The 12,924-nt window shown below is 40.2% G+C and overlaps 1 protein-coding gene across 17 annotated transcripts in view; it reads right to left on the reverse strand.

Moving 5' to 3' along the window:
- SOX6 (SRY-box transcription factor 6) overlaps positions 1-12,924 on the reverse strand; it is a 459,305-nt gene that overhangs the window by 165,495 nt on the left and 280,886 nt on the right. For all 17 annotated transcript variants that reach the window (XM_030560472.1, XM_030560465.1, XM_030560471.1 and 14 more), the window contains 2 exons: positions 8,615-8,787; positions 4,427-4,495 (listed from right to left, as the gene is read on the reverse strand). In XM_030560472.1, coding sequence (XP_030416332.1) covers positions 4,427-4,495; positions 8,615-8,787 — 242 coding nt within the window. The remainder of the gene's footprint in view (positions 1-4,426; positions 4,496-8,614; positions 8,788-12,924) is intronic.

A 12,924-nucleotide genomic window follows, 5' to 3' on the forward strand; every position in this document is an offset into this window, starting at 1 on the left:
CATGGAAATCAATGGGAGACTTGCCTGCCTTGGGCGGCGGGATAAAGGATCATAACTGGGAACACTAGCTCTTCTAATTCTGAACTTCTCCTGTTGAAGGGTGTTTATTGTCCACACAGAGAGGGAAGCAAGCTTCAGGGGGTATGAGTAATTGGGCTGAGGAGTAATAAAATATTGCACTTATTTGGAGCCTTTCATCACAGTATCTCAAAGCCCTTTACAGAAGTAGACAAAGAAGGGGAACCTCTCATGCTTTAACTACTAGACAAAACTACCTCCGCAAAATCCACCCCCAGAATCCTGAACTGACTGTGAACAAATACATAAATATATGAGCTCATCACTCCTAAGATGACTGTACTGGTTTTGCCTGAAATACCTGATATGTTTCTTGTTGACATGCTGTTGACAAAGCTGCACAATATATGATAATCAGGTATGGAGTGTGAAAATGGTCCTTGAAACGGATAAATGAAATAAGATGTTTGAAGTAACGGCAATTTAGGGGGGAAATAAGTGATTGTTTTAATGGATTCTTTTCACTTTTACTTATTGTTGACTGAAGTATAGTGAACCTCTTTGATTATTTCTAATTGTTCAAAGGATTACCTAAACTGTATTCCTTAAATTGTCAAAATTATTGTTTGGAGACTATATGCCACAGACCTCTGAAGATTAGAGAGGTACACAGTGCATCTTATGTGATGAAAACATTGCATCCACAATCACTTGCCTCGGAATACTGCAGTAGAGAACATACCAAACTGATTTCTAAGTAGTTGGGCCATGGACAGGCCTGTGCCCAGATGAAATTGACACCTACAATATTCACATTTCAAAATCTCTTATAAAGGAGAGGACAATTATTATTTCACACCAAACACAGCAATATGAAGCATCACATCCTTCAGCCTATCCTTAGCCTAGCAACATATCACCCATTGCCAACAGTACATTTTCAGGTACAAGAAATGTAGACACCTAGTCTTAACAGTCTCAATCAACTAAATAGCAAGGACTTTCTCCCCATCCCCAAATCTACAACAAGCTGTAAAGGAGGCAACTAAGGCAATTGACTCTATCACAAGGAATGCCTGAGTAACAAACCTGCAACAAAATAAGCAAGAACAAATAAATAAGGAAGAACCACTTGGCTGATGGAAACTGTGGATTATGTAGGCTAAACATCAGCTAAAATAGGAGATTTCCTCCATAAACCTAACAATTAGCATTCCTAGCAGCCCTTCTGAGAGACCACATGCATGTTTGATATGTCACATCCCCCACAATCCTAATAACTGACAGGAGGAGTCTTACAGGATGTTCCAGAGGAAGGCAAGACGCCCACTGTGAGCCTGGCCATCGAGATATGGAGGAAAAATTCTTTCCCTGCCTCACATTGATTAGATTCCAGTCTATGCATATGAGCAAAAATCACTCTACAAATATTTCACATACAATAGAATCCAAACCACTATACAAACATGGAGTAAGAGCACCCTATATCGGCCCAGCTGCCACATCTAATTGATCAATGAATATGAGGAAGGTCAAGTGGGAAAAGACTTAGCAGTCATTGAGGGACAAAGAATAGCCATTTGCCCCCACTAAAAGTCCTGTTACACATCTTCATGTGGAGAGATGCACAAGGATTCAGACAATTACCAAGGATCCTATAAAGGAGAAAAAATGGAGGTGGAGGAGAGAAAGAAGCTGCAAGTCACTCCCAATGCTTTGTCAACTCAGATCAATGAAAGAGCAAACCTTTCTCAAATCCAATGGAAGACACTGCACCACAGCCATAAAATTTCTGCTGATAGATTCCTGCCATCATGGCATCATGTATATAGGTTATAACAAAGACGGTAAGGTAGAGATCCTTATTATTTTATTTCCAGAAGGCAGCCTTACAATTCACCTTTTAAAAATCATGGATGCAATCAGAATCAGAATTAATCCCAGTGCAAGAAGAAATGAGACTGGGCACAAAAATAAAGCCATTCCAGAGCTATTCTCACTGTGTGAAAATTGCAGTCAGTTTGTTATTGGCCATGCTGCAAGCAAGTTAAGATTTCACAATGAGTCTCAGGCAAATCTGTCGATTTTCAATTCCGATAATGAAGGTAGCACCCAGCACCCAAATATTATTTGTTTTATATCGATATAGTCTTGCAAGCAGAGTTAGCACTTTCTCATTAAAGAAACCAGTGTATATGGGAACTTCCACCTTTTCTACCACAAAAGGGCCTATACATTACATGAAATTTACAAATTTAGTTTCACAGCCTCTTCTTTGTGTGTAGGGGGGGGTTATTTATTTGTTTGTTTTTTCTTGGTAAGTTCATCAAAAACTGACGAGTGCAAAAAGAAAATTGTTTCTGAAAATATGCCAAGAATTGTACCCATAACCCATTGCATTAGCAGACAAATTATATGTGGACATAAGCACTAAAGACTAGGGTATGAAAATCCTCCTAAAACTAAAATACATTTGGTTCTTGCCCTACTTTGACCTTTCAGAGGTCCCTGGCAGGTTAGTGAGGATTCCTATGGCATTCTATTGATTGGTGATCTACCCACAGTACTGTTCGGCTGGAATCACTTGGGAATACGAGAGAGCCAGATAGTAGTATCCGGAAGGTTTCCAAAAGTCTCAGAGAAGAGTTAATTTTTTTTTGGACTGGGAATATGAAGGAAGATTCTTCCCATTGAAGCCAACCATGTTCTGCCAGACAGATAGAAAAACTGACTTTTGCTAGACTACTTTTTCCTATGTCTGTGTATCCCACTTTTCAACAGAAGTAAAAAACTCTTGCATAGCTTTTTCATTAATTCTGAGGATAGCCAAAGGTGACTGAGGAGAATATGCTGTGGGATGGTGCGGAGTGACCAGGGCAGTCCTATACCCTATGCCAAAGATGATTCCCCCATTCCAGTGCTTTAAAGGCTCCAACAGTCATAATTTGACTCTTTCTGTGCCAACAAATTCTACTGATACATACACTTCTAATTAGGAGTAAGTGTTTGCATGCATTCAAGAGATGCCTTGAATAGTCTCAAACTGATGCTTAATATGTTAAATCCCATTCACCTTAAAAAATGCCAGGACCTATTTTTCCTAAATTAACATGATTCTCTGGTCTCTTTTACATTTTTTAAATCATTTAAGTTATGCTTTGTTTTTAGCTCTTATGCCAATTCAAGATTTTTTTATGTAATAAACTAATGAATGGTTTTCTAAAACTAATGTTACCTGTTCTGCAAGACAGGGGTAGAGAGGAATATGTAATATTTATTTGCCTCAAGTATTTTTATGCTCTCCTTCCCCAAAGCACAACTAATAGAGTGACACAGAGTCTTCTTTTCAAAACCACATTCAGTCAAGAAAACAATGAGGACAATGTTCTGCACTTCTGTTGTGCCTTTCATCCCAGGGTGTCAGCGTACTTGACAAATGTTAATTAAACCAATTAAAGTCCAAACAAAATAACATTGTGATATTTGCAAAAGGATATGCAAATATATTGGGGTGAGGATGAGGAAAGAAATAAGTGCACCTTCTGCCTACAGAGACTGCTGGATAGTAGGGACAGAGGCAGGTGGCTCTCACTGGAGCATCTGGCTACACGACATAAACAACAATATAGCAGGTGTCCAGCCACACAATAGCTTGTCAACAGCCAGGATGCAAATTTAAATAGAAGAATAGGCCAAGGGAAGGCTTCTGAGCAGAACGGGGAAGAAGGGAGGATGACACAGTGGGGAAATCCACACACCAACACCACTTGCAAATAAAGTTTGACTGTCCACCTCTATAGACACTCGAGAGTCTACTTGTACATGATTAAGCTAGAGACTGTGCATTCCATTCAACTACAAGGTTGCCTATGGCGTGCACCAAAAGGCATTGTGGGTCATGGTGCACCAGCACTCGTTTGGATATTAGGCAAGATATCAGAGCCTGCATACCTAGTTTTGTCTCAATAGGTTTGGGGAATGCTGGCATCTGAAAGGCTATCTTCCTGCTCTGTAGCTGTTTGCTTCGGTTAATGAAGTTTCAGATGTTTTCTATGGACTGTTTTCCATAATAATCTTCTCCTTATAAAGCCAATTCTCTCTTTGTACAATAAAGTAATCTATAAACAATAACTGAATCTCCGCTTCTCCTTCATGGCGTGTAAATCAAAATGATTGCAGATTCTAGAGTTAAATGGCAAGATTTAAGAAATAATTCACAACTTTCAAAAAACCTGCTTATTAACCAAAAGCAGTTTCCATCAAAATATTGTTGACAATTATTTTCAAAGACATAGAGACCCTCTTTGTGGGTTTTATGCATAAAGCATGTGGTTGTTTTATCTTAAATCCTTCCCTCTCTGTAAATGGAATTTAAGCATAATCAGAAGAGAACATAAAACACACTGACCTGAATTTGCTGCTGCAGTAGATTGATTTTGTGCTGCTGTTGCAAAAGTTGCTGTTGTTGTCTTGCGATCTATTAGAAATAAATTTTTCATTAAATTAAAATAGTAATGTCCAAACTTCAATCTTATTGAGTGAAAACAACCTCTGAGTTATTCTTCATGATCATTTCAAACAGTTTTTTTTTTTATTGAGCACCATTTGTTAAGAGATACCAAAACACTGTGAGGAAGATTAGTGAATGATATTTTTGAGGTACCTGTATAAATAATAGAAACATTTCAAACTTAAATGTAACATCAGACCGTAACTATCCAGTAAAACTTATGTACTAATACCTAACACTTAGGCCCCAACTCAGCAAAGAACATAAGCATGTCCTTAATCTTACACAGGTGTGTGATTCCATCCTTATCCATGGAGCTTAAGTTTAAGGACATGCTTCATTGCTTTGTTGAACTGGGGCTGTATGGAGTGCTTCAAAATACAGCATATAAGGGCAAGCGTCTGCCAGTCTTATTCACTCTCACAGGTACCTTATTCCCTAGTAGGTCCCACTGCCTTAAGTGGAACTGCTCAGTGAGAAAGGTGCTACCCAATGTGTAAAAGTGGCAGAATCTGGGGCTAAATAATTAATTCTCAGAAGAACTCTGTGAAATATGTGAATATTATTGTTCTCTTATCAACTGGGCAAATGAAGGTGACAGGTTAGGGTCTGAGGCTACTTTCCCTTTACATGGATTGAGAGAAGCAAGTTCATATAGCAATGGGACAGAGTGCAGAGAGGCTTGTCCAGATTGAGGGGAGCCATCCCAAGATCTCTTAGAGCAGAAGGAGATGGCCCGATCATCTCGGCTAAAGATGTATTTTTGAGCAGAAATCTGTGCAGCAGATAATGCAGACCAGCATTAACTGTCCGATTGTTACATTAACTTCCCATACTGCCGCTGTGGAGAAGCCAGGAGGAGCTGGGTGAGCTACTGGGACTGCTGTCTTGAAGGGATAACTGCTCAGAAGATCTGATCAGGGATTGAATCTATGTTGCCCAGGAAACCCAGCCTCAGCAATCCTGGTGACTTCTCTTTCTGCTAGGACACCATCCTCCCATTCCTGAGGGTCTGAGTCTCACCCTGTGACTCATTTCTCAAGTATCATTTCCCCTCCTATAAATATTCCTTGGGAAGGGGGATGATCAGGCTTCTTCTGAGTTACCTCTGCAAGAGTCAGTACCAGATATAAAGTCTGAACTCAGGAGTACCTAGTTCCCAGTGTGTGGGAAGAACACTGTTCTCTCTCGCTCTTCCCTCCTCCCCCAATATAGCACATGATTTCACACGTGCATATATTTCAATGTTGGGAAAGCTAAGAAAATGGGCAGTAGAGATATTTTGATAAAGAAAATATAGTAAATGCTGTGAGGGTGATTTTGAAACACGATTGCATTTTCAACTAACTTTAGTGCAAAGTATTCAGATCAACTGCGTAATATGCAAACAAAAATGCTGTATCTTTATGCACCTTAGGAGAAGGCAATAATATAGCACAAAATGATCAGTTTTAGGTTTATTTTTCTTTTGAAATTGCAGGATCTGAAAAAATATGCATTTATTGCATTGCTACAGGAAAAAATCATCCCTGTGCAGGGGATGAATACAAGATTTATGCACCACACAGAGTCCCAATTACACCCTCAAAAGAGAAAACTGATGTCCACCAGTTCCTGCAGCTGAGAGACAGGATAGTTAGCACAGGAGCAGAATCAAAACCCACTTTCAGGGACTGCCAAACAGTTGCCTACTAATGGGCTCAAACTATCTTTATGGGCATGATCTCCTAAGGCTAAACTCCCTGTGAAGTCAATGGGAGTTTAGTGAGTGAGGAATGAAGAATCAGGCCCTCTCCTGCTACTTATGCAACTGACTCAAACAGGGTCCTGCATTAGCTAGCAAGGCCTGCTGTAGAGGGGGACGGTGTGTGACTAGATAACATAGCGGAGTGGCTCATGAGCTGCATGCGACTCTTTTACAGTTAAAGTGAGGCTCTCAGAGCCCACTCTGCCTTCCCCCCATTCTCCGTGGATCAGGTTGTTTGCGGGAGCTTGGGGCTTCTGCCCTGCAGCAGGATGGTGGGGTTAGGAGCTTCTGCCCAGCAGGCAGGTTTGCTGGAACAATTTTCATAGTGGGGGTTCTGAGAGCCATTGAACCAAACTGTAAACTCTGTGTATAATGGAAACCACTTCAAGTCAGGGGGTGCGACAGCTCCCCCAGCACCCCTAGTTCCAGCACAGGGAGGGGGGCCTTGGCGTTTCTGCCTTGCCGGGACTAGGGGCTTCAGCGGGAGCAGGGCTGAAGCCTCAAGCCCCCCCAACCTCACGGGGCTGAAGCCCTGAGGCCCACCAGCCCCACTGCAGGACTGAAGCCCCAAGCCCTGGCAGGCGCACCCTGGCTCTTGAACTTCTGAAGATTGTTGTATGCAGCTCAGAGGGTCAGTAAGTTTGGCCACCCCTGTAATATAGGGACAGCTGCCAGGATCTCAGAGTACCTGTTATTGTTATAATTATGATCACGAGTTCAGCCTATGCTTAGAGGGGCAATTGCAGCTGATCCTCTTTACTGAGACAGTTCACACATCCATATGAATGCTTAAGTACCATTATTTTAATTAATGATGTATGCATGATGCCATTTCACCTTAAAGTTGTATTACATCTTACTTGATGCATGTTCGCAAGTGGACCTTTCAAGATTCAATCCACAGTGGTACTCAAATCAGCTCAAGCAAACGTCCACTGCCCCTACCACCCCCAAATCAGATTCAGAATGAAAATTGTACAAAGTGATTTCTTTCTGACTGTTACACAGCTACTGGATCCTATGTTTTGAACCATTCTGAACTGCTGGCGATCTGGCCACTCCTCTGCATCCTAAGTTAGTCAGGGCAGTGTTGAGAGCTTTGTTTAGCTTGTCATGCGGAGGGGCTAATTTGCTAGAGTTCAGATTGCTGGTGTGCAGATCGCTGCATCTCTAAGTACAATACACTAGTATTTGAATATTCATTTCCTGATGGAAATCAGCAAAACTCCACTATGCATCTAATATTGATGGTTCCTTCTAAATGGTATACTGCTGTAATGGAAAATGCATAGAAAACACGACAGTGCAATTATCCTAACATAGGCTAGATGTATAGGTTCGACACAGTGAAGTATGATACATAAGCACCATGTGGCTCAAATTCTGAATTTTATTTGCCAATCGGTTGAGCTACATGCTCGCTTCATTGAGCATGACAACCTAGTTTTAAGTGTCATTTAATTTTCATTTTGAAATATAATTACAAAGTGTTCACTGTAAGATATCACTCGTCTGCAAATGTGTCAAGATTAATTTGTGCTAGCTTATTCACAAGTGTCAATAGTTAATTACTGTGTCATCTCTGGATGGCTAAATGACATTCTAACTTCTGATTTTTTACAGTGTTCCTTTATGTTATTTTCCATTAAGGGATGAGTCCATATTCCTACATGTGGGCAAATATTCAAGCACGTAAAATACCAGACGTCACAACTCATTAAAATCAACAGAGCATATATTGCGCTATATAAGCTATAAAATACATTTAACTGAAAAGATAATTCTAGTAATAATGTCAGATTCTTAAAAATTGCACATTAATTTGGATCTCTCTGACCTAATGCCTAGGGGATTAGTATATGGGATCATTGTTAGATTTTTATACTACAAGACAAGGACAGCTCTTTTGAACAACTGTGTTTCTTAAAGATATTATTTACCTTCTTTTCTCTGTAGATATTCTGGTCTCTCAATTATGTACCTGTTTCTTTGATTGTTTAGTTATCAGAGAGAGAATTAAAAAATTATGATAGCGTGGCTCACTGGTAACTTGCTACCCTTCATCACATGAGTAGCAAGAAATCAAACAATCTATTTACTGAGATTAATTGTAGGAAAGAAATGCCTTGACATTCCAAATACCACTTTTCCTCAGTTTCCTATCACATTTTTTCCTTTATGAAAGTAAAAAAAGCAATTCGTTATTTCTATTGGTTACAAAGGAATATAAGCTCTTTCAATAAAACTGATGAAAGGAAACACCAAGCAGAACAATTTTATTAGAAGTTTTTAACGTTCTGAAAGAAACATTTTCACAGATTTCTTTCTTGGAGCCTCACCTGTTCTTGCTGTTGGCGAGCAAGGTCCATTTGCTGCCGTTGTTTTTCAATTTGTGAGGCTGCCAGCTTTTTCTGTTCATCATGGGCAGCCAGGAGCTGCTCCCGTAAACTGATCAGCTGGGTGATCATGGTAGAGAGCTGTCGCTCTTTTTCTGCCAGGCTTTCTGGTGTACCTAAATGAGGAGAAAGATAGATTGTGAATATCAGGTAGACAGCAGCTATTGAACAATATTCACAAAGAAATTGGGTTAAATACCAAAGTGCTTTTTCCAAGTGGCAGCTTGAACATATATTTTACTAGAAATTCCTTAAAAGATCCCAGCATGCAGCCTTGCTATGTTCCAAGTAGTAGGGGACGTTACAACGATTGTGAAGCGGAAGCGCGATTGAGAGCAACTATTTCTTTTTTGTGACAAGAGTAATTAATTATGTACTCTGCAATATCAAATCTCTCTTTCCCTTCCATCTAAACCTTCTCAGTGTAATAACTACTTCATGTACTACCAAATTCACATTTTGATTAATATAATTTTCCCTCAGTTTTACATTCTGAAAAAAACAAAATAAGCAGCAATATTCTGGACAGCAGTTTAATGCTTTGTGGGTCATTTATTTAAGAAGATTTCCATCCATAGACAGCATGCTGTAGGAACACTACAACATGTGGGTCATTTAGGTCATTTACTGTCATTTAGAAATCATGGCAAAGGTAAACCTTTGTTATGGAACAAGAATACAAGGTGAGCTACGCTTGTAATCATTGAGAAATGGCTCAACCTGAGAAAATACTTTAAAAAATTCTCATTTAACTTTCAAAGTTTATTGTGTAGAGCATGTTTAATTAACATGACACTATGGTACATTTAATCTTTATGCTAATGGTGCTTATCAGTCTGTTTATGGGTAAACTGCATAGTTATCCTAGTAAAGAGTTCACAAGCCTTGTGTGAATCAAGCCAAAAAATATGCTAAATATGAACATTTTACTTTGGCACAAGTAATAATCTCAACTTACTGTACTTGAATCACACAGGTTTCTTTCCCATGTGAGCATCTCAGATCCAGAGTACTATAATGGACAAGTGCAGTGAGTGCATAGTACAGTGAAGGGACACTGGGAAGCAGAACTGCTACCGTCTCCTGGGAAGAAAGTTCCAACTGGATTTGGAGAAAGTGAGTCTTGCCAGGCCCACAGAATAACCAAGAGGTGGGGAGCAGGCCAACCAGCTCAAGAGTCAGGTGAACCTGCTGGATGCCCCAGAGACATATGACGTCAGATGAGGGGGTTAAGGCGATCCCTCCCTCCCACTGACTCACAGAAATCAGCTTCAGGTAAAGAGGAGCCTTAGGACTTTTTGAGGAAGGAGAAGAGAATTGTGGGGAAGTGGATCAAGTAAGGAGTAGAAAAGCTGGCATCAGAGTTCTGACTCCACCTTCCTCCCTAGAGGCAGGGGCGGCGCCTGCGGGAGGTCCACCGAAGTCATGGGACCAGCGGACCCTCTGCAGGCATGCTGCCAAAAGCTCCCTGCCTGCCGCCCTCCCGGCGACCGGCAGAGCGCCCCCCGGTGGCATGCCACCCAGCCATGCACTTGGCATGCTGGGGCCTGGAGCCACCCCTGCCTAGAGGAGGATGGAAGTCTTCCAGCAAGAAGAGGCTGCCAGGTTTCAGTAGCTGCTTCTTCTCCAAGGATGGGGAAACAAACAGGATTCTATGCAGCAGGTCTGAGACTCCCAGAGACTCAACTACTTACACTACATTATTTTTGGATTTATATTATTTTTAAAAGCGTAGAGGGTTTTACATTCAAAACTTGTCAACAGTGGTGCTCAGCTGCCACACTGATGAGCACAGGATAAAAATCTGAAGAGGCCAAGATTAGTGAAAGGATTTCAGAAATCTTCAATCTGTATTTACTGCATGTTTTGTGTTTTCTCTTGTAAATATTAAGTACATCCACTTGGAAGAAATATTGTTTAGTTTTTGTTTATTCTGAAATGCTACTGTATAAATATTATTGTAAAGATTTTTCAAAAGATAGGTTGAAAATGTAACATGATTTTCATTTAAAGTGTTCCAAAAATGTGACCTATATCTGTTTATTTGGCTGGAAAGAGAACACAATTACTGCATGGATTAATCAATCTTGCTCAGCAGCTCAAAACTTCAGAGTAAAAAGGTAACTGTTCTGAAGTGCATTTCTTAATTTCAATTAATGTTTATATTTTAAAAGAAAAAAGCGGAAGGGCACTCTATTGTTTAATCCAATTTCTTGTGAAACTCCAGAGGGCTCGTGTGAAATTAAAATAGTGCATCAATGCCCCAAAAGAGAACCTGGGTAAAAATGTTTGAAGTGTCTAAGTGACTTAGAAGGCTAAATACTATTTTCAGATGTGATATAGGCACATAGGAGCCTAAGTTTCACTGAAAGTCAGAGGGACTTAGGCTCCTAAATAGAGCTGGACAAAATTTTTCAACCCAAACTTTGTTTTCTGCTAAAAAATGCAGATTCAGATTGATCAAAACATTTTGGGAGTTTGTGTGATTTCAGTAAATAGAAGAGGGGGGGGGTCAGAAATGTCAAAACAGTTCTTTCTGACAGTTCCAATATGAAAAGTTATGATTTTTCAGGCTAGATTCACAAGGGAATTTAGGCACCACTGGCATTCACAAAACGAGACCAACATGTCATCCCCTCCATTACACCGCATTGGCTAGAGTACTTGCCTGGGAGATCAAAGCCCTGGGGTTCAAGTCCCTGTTCCAGACCCAAGATTTAAACCCCTACAGCAAGAATTTGAACTCAGGTCTCCCTCTTCTCATATGAGTGACCTAACCAACTCCTTTGTGACTAAGTCACTTTTGAAAATTTTACACTGTGGCTTCAAAGTGATTTAGGTGCTTTTGAAATGTTTAAACCCCCCCTCCCATTAAATTTCAGCTAATAGACAGCCACCTCAAAAATGCACTCAGCACTGCCAAGGGGAAACCCACTTACCTGCCCTCCATAGCCACCAGTGATCTACTCCTCTACTTAATCCAGAAAGCCAATGGGAAGCAACCTGCTGACTAAGATGATACTCGGACCCATTCACTGTCACCTCGGGAAACCATAGCTCGAGTCTTCCACATCTGTCAAGCAGCTTCTGAACTGAAATTCTGAGCGTTGATCTTAGTGGCATCAAATATTTTACACATCCAAGGCAGGCACTACTCTTCCACTTTGTTGCCATATTATTCTGCATGCTTTGTATTTACTTCATAATATGGTTATAAAACCAGAATGCAAAATGCTTGCTAAAGCCGTGACATTTGCCTATTCTGTTATACTGAGCTGGGATGTTTGATATAGGTATGATAGAACACCAGCATCTAAGAGATCTCCTTTTCCATTATTTTAATTCCATACAGTGGCAAGCTGAAGTTACAATTTCCCATTCAGGAAACATCAGTGGTAATCGTTTAAGAAGAAAACCACATCTAAAATAATTAACCCATTAAATTATTGACCCCCACCACCAGCAATTATTAATCCTTATTCTGTCCCATGCAACTCATGTCCACAAATGGGATAGGACTGGAATAATGAGAAGCCTATGAAATTGTGTCACAACCTAGCAGAACACTACTCGTGGCAAGAAAGAATAAAAGATGCCTGAATGTTGCGGGAGGGGGAGCGGGGGGGGGAAATAATGCCATAATTTAATTTTGGAGTGGAAAATCCTATTATTTTACAGTTTAAATACTAATAAAAAACAACTTGCTAAGAATGCAGACCAGATTGAGCTGATCTAGCTGGGCCAACAGAGGTCATCAGTAGCTGTGTACCTTCATCATTTGTTTCACATCCACTTACTGTAGCAAGCTACAAGATCCCTAAAATCATTACCAGTAAATAAACTCCTCTGCGGACTAATACATATATAGCTATCTGCACAATGCATTTGCCATGAAGACAGGTAAAACAAAAAAATTCATATAAAAGATATCAGTATACAGTAAATATGCCTGCTTTCATAAAATACTATATATTACACACATAGCTTTCTCTCTCTGTTCTAAACTGTATCTATGCTCTAACTCCAAAGACAGTGCTGCATTTTTTTCCATGGGGCTCTTCTTATCCCCCAAACACATCTGTCTTGAGTTTCGCTAAGATTTGTCAGGTGGATCAGTGCTCCCCAAGGCCTGCTCCATCTGAAGTATTTTAATTTGACTAAACACCTGATTTATTTTATCTCTCCGATGAGAAAGGCAGTTTGTCTTAATAGAGTCTGTCAGCCCACAGTCCCATTCACAGCAATTTACAGGC

The sequence above is a fragment of the Gopherus evgoodei genome, chromosome 4 (assembly GCF_007399415.2).
Source record: "Gopherus evgoodei ecotype Sinaloan lineage chromosome 4, rGopEvg1_v1.p, whole genome shotgun sequence".
Classification (NCBI taxonomy): domain Eukaryota; kingdom Metazoa; phylum Chordata; order Testudines; family Testudinidae; genus Gopherus; species Gopherus evgoodei.